Source organism: Austrofundulus limnaeus, unplaced genomic scaffold (genome assembly GCF_001266775.1).
Source record: "Austrofundulus limnaeus strain Quisiro unplaced genomic scaffold, Austrofundulus_limnaeus-1.0 Scaffold698, whole genome shotgun sequence".
NCBI lineage: Eukaryota > Metazoa > Chordata > Actinopteri > Cyprinodontiformes > Rivulidae > Austrofundulus > Austrofundulus limnaeus.
Window position 1 is genome coordinate 88609 of NW_013953100.1, and position 8352 is coordinate 96960.

Sequence of the window (8352 nt, forward strand, 5' to 3'; positions counted from 1 at the left end):
TATGTATGTATGTATGTATGTATGTATGTATGTATGTATGTATGTATGTATGTATGTATGTATGTATGTATTTAAGAAATGGAGATTGCCTACAGTAGATGACCATGTTGAGGGTGTTTAGGGGTATCAAGGAGAAATTCTCACAGAGGAAGAAACTGACTACAAATACAATAATCTAAAACAAATCAAATTACTTAAAAATGGTAAATGGCTTGAACTTATGTAGCGYTTTATCAAGTCCCTATGGACTCCAAAGTGCCTTACACTTCARTCGTTCACCCATTCATACACRTTSACAMACCARTGGTKTTAAGATACAGCCACATCTGCCCTGGGCCACACTGACAAAGGTGGGTGTCAAATCAAAGACAAAACTTGTTTATCAGTTTCATCACTCACAGGTTTGGATGTTTATACAACTTGTCAATTTTATATTCATTTAAATTCATTCATTTAAAAGTATTTCTGATACTAAAATGTTATATTTTAAGGTCATTAAGGCTGAACCTAGACTTGAATTCTTTGTCTAGTGGACCCCGCTCCCCTAGTTTGGCAAATCGATGCCCCTCCCACATCACCCTAGCCTGGTAAAATCCAGGCCCTTGGTCTTCGCGGACGGTGAAGAGGAGAGRAGTACCGAGTCGAACGMGATGGCTGTAAAGGAGAGCTGCAGGCTTTGTCAGATAAATTTAATTTGATTTGGAAGCCTTGTCAGCACAGACTGGCTTCATTCACTTCCTCCACTGCCGTTGCTAAACTACAAGCAGACACTGCGCAGAAAATCGACATTGTCTTTCAAAACTCCTCCTTCTCTTTGCTGATCGGTAGAATTTTACCTGGGCCAAAGAAATCCTTGTCAAAGGCCAGGCTAACATGCCTCACAAGGCCAGAAAAATTGATGAATTACAGTTGATAAAAGCAAGTGTTTATAGAAGCGGTGGCAGTGTGTATCTATCTGGATGGGATGAGACAACATCAATATGAGCCAGGTTATACGGAGGAAAAATAGTTGTTTGGTTGAATWAAACAGTCATTGTTTAAAAAGTAGRCCTTTCATRATAAGCAGTAAATCAGTTATTTGCACAATAAATTAAAATGAGGTTGATAAATTTCATTTGCCTGCTTGTTTTTTGCATTTCACCCTCTTTTCTATTCCTTAGCATAGGTAGGGGTAAACTCTCGTGCCAAGTATTTGCCAGGGGCATGGTCTCTTTATGAACAAGCATTTAATTAGAGTGTCTTTGGTTTTCTGATGCTGTCTTTCTTTCAGCTGRCAGCGCCTTAGGATGCCCTCAAGGCATCGTACTGAACTTTGTGTTCACAGACTTGTTTTTTTACACTATGTAAATTTCGTAAACTTTGTAAGCAGCGTGCGAGTGACTGGAAGGTGGGAAGCAATTTTTAGGCAAAAAAAAAAACAAGTATTAAATATAAAATACTGTCTGCTCATAAATGCCGTAATCCATGACTTTGCTACCCTCCCCCACCCCGCACACACAAGAAATTATCAATTTATTGTCCTTTTTTTAGCTGCTTCATGTTGTCTTCTCTTCTCTCGCTAATTATAGTCTTTTTCTTGGTGTCATTCTTCACACTAACACTTTTTAAATTCTCTTTTGTATCACTGTCTTAGAGGAACCTGTTTTATTTATAGGGTTGTGTGAAGRAAGTTTGAGTAAGTCGAGTCTCTTCACCTATCAGCACCACTCAGAATGAGCTCAGGCATTGTGTAGACATGAGAGGACACAGGAGGAGGTGACGATGTCCCAGAGGGCAGCTAAACGTAAGGTTTATCCTAAATCATATATTTGTTTTCTTTTGTACGCAGTTTAAATTCCTGTTGTGTACATACAGAAACTTTGGAAGTCTTTTATTTGCGCTTTGCAGATTTTGATGTTTCAATGAGGGATAAAACTGAAGTTTCATCTTCATAATAAAAGTGCAGTATAATGCCCTCACGAGGTGTCTGTTTTATCACAGCTAAATGTGAAATCAACTTTATTGGATCTTGCTCCAGTCATTTACACAAAATATTTTTTACAATGTAAAAATAAAATATAGAGAATATAAAATGTATTCCAAGTATTTAAATGCAGCTACATGTTTTTTATGACTTACAGTTGGAAAGACCTTTTTAATACATAGTTAAATTTGAATTACAGCTAATTACGTCACATTTTCTTGAGCTTTTTCAGATGGTCCTATTGCTTAATCATAAATATATATGTTGCGAAATTTTAGATGAAATGCATTCTCTACTGTTATGCAATATCAAATGTGTTACTAACAAAGACTAGACTCGCAAATTTTTAACGTCATTGTTGAACACATGGAGTTCTTTTCTTTTTTTCCTCAACATTTAAGTAAACACATTTAACAAAGTCTCCAAAAWTTGACACAATGTTAGGTTAAATTCTTTCATTCAGTTTTTGAACTCTGTCCTGACTTCTTCAGTGGACTTACTGTGTGGATCTAGACTCTCTGTTCTCCCTCACCTGCGTTCTTTTATCTCTTCTGGTATGGAGCCTTCTGGCAGAAGAAAACACTGCCAGAAAAGATATCCTGAAGATAAACCTTTCCAGGCWGTCAGAAAAGTTCATTAAATTAAAACAATAGTGATTTTTTTTTAGCTTGAGTAAAGCAGATTTCAATTTGCCTGAATTTTTCTACATTTGGTTGGAAATTGAACAGGTGCTGGTTGTTTTTTGTTTAACTTTCTGTGAAATTTAGTTTCCAATGACCTGTACACGTGTCTCTAAATAACAAGTGATACTGGAAAACCATAATTTTTTTTTTTCTGTTTTCTTTTTCACTACTCATATTCACTACTCATAAACTGCCCACCTGTTAAACCAGCCAGGCAGCATTTTTTTTTTCCAAACCTCATTGACTACAACAAAACTAAGGGCCCTGTCACACTTATGGCAACTTATGCAAAGTTTGGATACGTCTAAAAATCAACTGGAAGCTTCTTTTAGGCATGTACGTATTGAAATGCTAACAAATTGATCAAATATCTAACTTTTATTAGTCTTTTAGTGAAAATAAAACATTTCATAAGTTGGCATAAGTTGTCTAAAATGTCATAGTGTGACAGGGCCTTAATCCTTAAGATGTAAACTATTGTTAAGATGAAAATGTTTTACATTYATTCATTTGTTTTTGTTCTTATTTTCATCAGCATGGGGCCTCAGGCTTCTCCCACTTCTCCTCTTCTTAATCTCCTTTGCGACATATTATTATTCCTATGTCATACTTCAAAGGTAATCTCACACACACTGACACACACATTGCTTCATCCTCAGCCACTAAGCACACACATAAACCCATTTTTCTGATCATCCAGTGGTTTTAGCTGCTGGTCATACCAAAAACGTCACATATGCCCATGCTCGCACTTTTTTAGTGGTCTGGGCAGTTATTGGAACGTAGCTTTTCCAGGGATTCAGCAGTAATTTTGATGCCAGTTGTGGTGCTTGCATGTGTTTCAGTTCTGGAGGTACTGGCAAGGCTCTGAACATTAGCAAGTCGCTCTGTGGTGGCTTGCTAACCCAGAAGAATTGGGAGCGCCTTAACTTGAAGTGAGTAAACACATGTCTGTTATTTTTCCTCTCTTTTTTATGTACGGGGGAGTGGGAGGTTTATAAAAGGAGAACAGTGTGCCAGTGTTTGGAGACTTGAGCTCTGGCTGCCCAGGTCCCTTTACCAGTCATGAAAGAAAAGCATTTTTCAGTAACTACATTTATATGGACATAAGTAATGGAATTAAACAGCCATTCGGAATAAAAATGTGTCATGTAAACACCCCATTCGGATTATTCTGACCCGATTCAGCTCGATCCGAATGAATTTGTAATCGGAACGAAAGCGGTGATTTATGCCGATTGATAATCCGAAMAGCGTGCATGTAAACACTTAATCCGATCATTTTATTCTGATTGAGGAAAACTGACCTGACTGTGCATGTTTGCTGACTTTCATCCAGCTATTTCCAGCACAGAGCTTTTCCTCAGCCTGCACCGCTTTGCAAAAAAAAAAAAAAAAAAGTGAGTCCCCACCATTATTAAAACCTGTCGCAGGTCCATTCTGAGCACTCAGAAGCTGTTTGTTTATGTTCATGACAAAAGTAGAACTTTTTCTGTGTTTTTTTAGGGAAAGTTAACAACTGCGCGTGCCAGTGCTTCTGTTCTGAATAAAAGCCTGGTGCATGTAAACACTGGTAATGATCGGATTGTGCCCATGTAAACGATATATTCCAATTATTTAATCCAAATACATTTCAATCCGATCAAAGAATTTTGTGCATGTAAACAGATCTAGTGAGAACGATCAAAACGTATTGTGACCTGCAATTCCTGTAAGTTTCAGTCTATAAAACCAATGCTGACTCAGGACTATGCTCTTGATAAAGGCTAYGTTCACACTGCAGGTCTTAATGCTCAGTTCCGATTTTTTGAAAAAATCCGATCTTTTTGTGTGAACGTTCACATTACATTTTAAATGTGACCTGCATCAGACCCCTGTGTGAACGCTACACAGCACTGATGTGACACACATGCGCAGTAAAAGACGTGACGTCTCATCAGCCGGCTTGTTTGTTTACAGAGCTAGCATGGATGCTACATTTTGTACATCGAATCTGAAGTTGTTGTTTAATCAGAGCCGATTAAATAATTATCTGACATGCTTCTTTAGTTCAGTGTTTATATCTGAACCTGCCTCTGACCGGGATGCTCCAGTGAAGCTTTTTTTTTTGAACGAAACTACGAGCTGGAAAAAAGTATCGACCGAGTAGCTAACTTCAGGATCGATACTCTCCGCGACCCAGGCTGGACATGTTATTATCATACTATCTACGCGGAAAATGAAAAGTAAAAAGACGAAGCAACTGCACTTGTGTTTTGGAGCTGTAAACACACGGAGCTACAGATTTAAACAGCGAGACTTGAGGTTAGTGTCTTATCGATCCTTCACCCCCWCCTCMYKRWKRAAAAGTCAGATGGAATGTGACATGAGCGTTCACACTGCAGTCACTTTGAAAACATCAGATATATATATCCGATTTAAAACCACATACTGAAACGGCCTGGGTTGGATTTGAAAAAATCGGATTTGTCTCGTTCAGACTGTCATAAAAAAATCGGATTTGTCTCGTTCAGACTGTCATAAAAAAATCAGATATGAGTCAGATGGGTCAAAAAAATCGGATTTGGGTTGGATTTTCTTGCAGTGTGAACGTAGCCAAAGTTACTTGAAAAGTACAAGTCATCATTGTTTCACAACCTCAAACGTCATTCCTTTACTGTTTTTTCTCTGCCCTTCCCCACTCACCATTCACTGGAACTGTTGAGATAGATAATTCCTTCAGAAGAGTTCTGGTTGTTTTCAGATCTTAATCAATTTGGCTGCTGTACCTACTGTACCTGAAAAATAAGGTAACATTTCTTTAACTGGACCTAATTTAACTGAAGATAACGTTCTTGATAATGAGGGCAAAAAAAAAGAAAAAAAATCATCTAAGTGACTCAGTGTTAATAATGGTAGGTCATAAACAGCAGCAAACTGATAGCAAGCGCAGAAAATAATTTGGTTCACATATTCCAACCTTTYCATCTTTTTTCACTCCCCAAGTTCTTTAGAGTTACTGTTTTACTTTTTCCTCTGTTTAGCTAAAATTCTCCTCTAAAAAGTGATTGGGTTAGAAGGTGGGCTAGTGAGTGATATGTAAATGGCTGAACATACAAAGTATTCATGTACAGTGGGGAAATATTTATTTGTTACATTGCCAATTTTGCAAGTTTTATCATCTATGAGGAATGGAGAGATCTGTATTTTTTTWAATCATGATTACAGTTTTAGCTGTGAGACAAAATCTAAAAAAGAAATCCTGAAAWTCACATTGTATTATTTTGAAAAAAAAATTTGCATTTTATATCATGAAATAAGGATTGGGTCACCTACCAACCAGCAGGAATTCTGGCTCTTATGGACCTGCTAAGTTTCTCTTTAAGAAGCCCTCATATTCTCCGCTCCTTACCAGCATTAATTGCACCACTTTTGAACTCCTTACCTGTATAAAAGACACCTGTCCCCACACACACACACACACCCGGTCAGTCAGATTCCAACCTCTCCACCATGGGCAAGATTGAAGAGCTGTTTAAATACTCCAGGGACAAAATTGTAGACCTGCACAAGGCTGGGATGGGCTACAGGAAAATAGGCAAGCAGCCTGGTGAGAAAGTGACATCGTTTAACTTTTAAACAACAATTAATAAAAAAATGGAAAAACTCGAGATGACTGTCAATCTTTCTCAGTCTGGGCCTTGATGCAAGATCTCGTCCTGTGTCCACGTGTCCAGGCCCATTCGAAATTTGCCAATGACTTTCTGGATGATCCAGAGGAGGCAAAGGAGAAGGTCATGTGGTCACATGAGACCAAAAAAGAGCTTTTTGGTATAAACTCCACTCGCCATGTTTGGAGGAAGATCAAGCATGAGTACAACTCCAAGAGCACCATCCCAGTTTTGAAGCATGGGGGTTGAAACATGATACTTTCATGGTGCTTCTGTGCAAAAGGGACAGGATGACTGCACCATATGCATAACAAGATTTTGGTGAACAACCTCCTTCACTTAGTAAAAGCAGTGTTGATTGGTCGAGGCTAGGTCTTCCAACATAACACTGGCTCAAAAACACACAGCCAAGGCAAGTAAGGAGTGGCTCCGTAAGAAGCAAGGACCTGCAGTGGCCTCGCCAGTCTCCAGACCTGAACCCAACAAGAAAATCTTTGGAGGGAGTTGAAACTCTGATGCCCAGCGACATCCCTGAGATCTAAAAGATCTGGCGAAAATCTGTATGGAGTGGGCCAAAATCTCTGCTGCAGTGTGTGCAAACCTAATCAAGAACTACAGGAAATGTCTGACCTCTGTAACTGCAGACAAAGGTTTCTGTACCAAATATTGTTTTTTTTTTTTTTTTAATGGCTCAAACACTTCATGTAATAAAATACAAATGAATTATTTAGAGTTTGTACAATGTGATTTCAGGATCTCTTTTTTTAGATTCTGGTTCTCACAGTTGTATAGTACCTACTATAAACATTACAAACCTCAATTCTATGTGAGAAAACTTGCAAATTCTGCAATGTATCAAATACCTACTTTCTCCTCTGTAGCAAGTTTGGTTAACTTACTTAATGGTTGCAAAAAAGAACAGTTAACCCATCYCACACACCTACAAGGCAGAGATTTCATGTGACCTAAGTTACTCATTTTTTTTCGTTTGTTCTTGCTTACAGTAACTGATAAGTCACACACACTCCTGTACTATAATTCATATTTAAACTGGAATGCTCCACAGTGTGTTCCTCATGTTTGTAATTCCTGCTCTGATACTTGTCATGTAGCATTACCAGACATACTCAGCTTTTTCTGAAAATGGAGGACTTCTTCTGGAAGGAGACGCAGTCAAAGCTGCCATTACCCTACGGCATTAAAGGCAGTGGTATGTCAACAATTCTCATATTCTCACATGTTCAAGAAAACAAGCTACTTCTAAGAAGTTTTGTGTCTTGTTCACAACTCTGATTTTCCCTCTGGAATAGTTTCAAATCTGTTTCACATTATTTTCATTTGATCTGGAAGTTCATCAAGCTTTTTTCTCTGTATCTTCTTCCTGTTGCTTTTGTCTTCTTGCCACCCTCTYACCTTCTTTGTGAGTTTGAATCATTTAGGCAAACAGGAAATCAAATAGTATTTGATGATTAATTAAGGGTGTAACTTGAGTCATCTTAAGACTTAGACATAAATCGATGTTCCATACATGCCTCAGTTTTAGTAAAACATTACACAATAACCCAAGTAAAGACAGAAACACAGAATAATTCTCCCTAATGTAGAAAATAAAAACAAACTTTTCTAATTCTAAGGCAAGGTGAGTTTATTTGTATAGAAAATTTCAGTAACAAGACAATTCAAAAAGCTTTTTTTTAAATCCACCAAATTCTTCAAATTCTCTTCAAATCAACATCTATGTGGTTAAAATCTGTGTTTTTCAACAAASACGTTGAAACTGGTTTTGACTGCTTAAAGAAGGATAACAGTAAGCTCCTGGAATGGCTTTCCCAAAGCCCCACAACATTAGCCATCATTTTGGCAAAACRTGCTTATTCTGAATGCATTAAACAAATGCAGAAGTTAGTATTGGGCAACGTACTAGTTTGTACTAAAAACAAGTTTCTATTTCCATAATTATATCAATTTTACGAATACTGTCATACCTGTTGAAATAACCTGAAAACATTCAGATCACCACATTCGGCCTGTCAATGAGGCCCTCCCACCCCCACCC

At 37.8% G+C, this 8352-nt stretch overlaps 1 protein-coding gene across 6 annotated transcripts in view; it reads left to right on the forward strand.

The window, feature by feature from the left end:
* Window positions 1-8352, forward strand: part of st3gal4 (ST3 beta-galactoside alpha-2,3-sialyltransferase 4) — a gene marked incomplete in the record, with an annotated part of 54275 nt that overhangs the window by 24844 nt on the left and 21079 nt on the right. For 2 of the 6 annotated variants that reach the window (XM_014027913.1, XM_014027916.1), the window contains 4 exon segments: window positions 1655-1783; window positions 3182-3263; window positions 3492-3581; window positions 7409-7506. In XM_014027913.1, coding sequence (XP_013883367.1) covers window positions 1762-1783; window positions 3182-3263; window positions 3492-3581; window positions 7409-7506 — 292 coding nt within the window. 6 annotated transcript variants of the gene reach the window in all.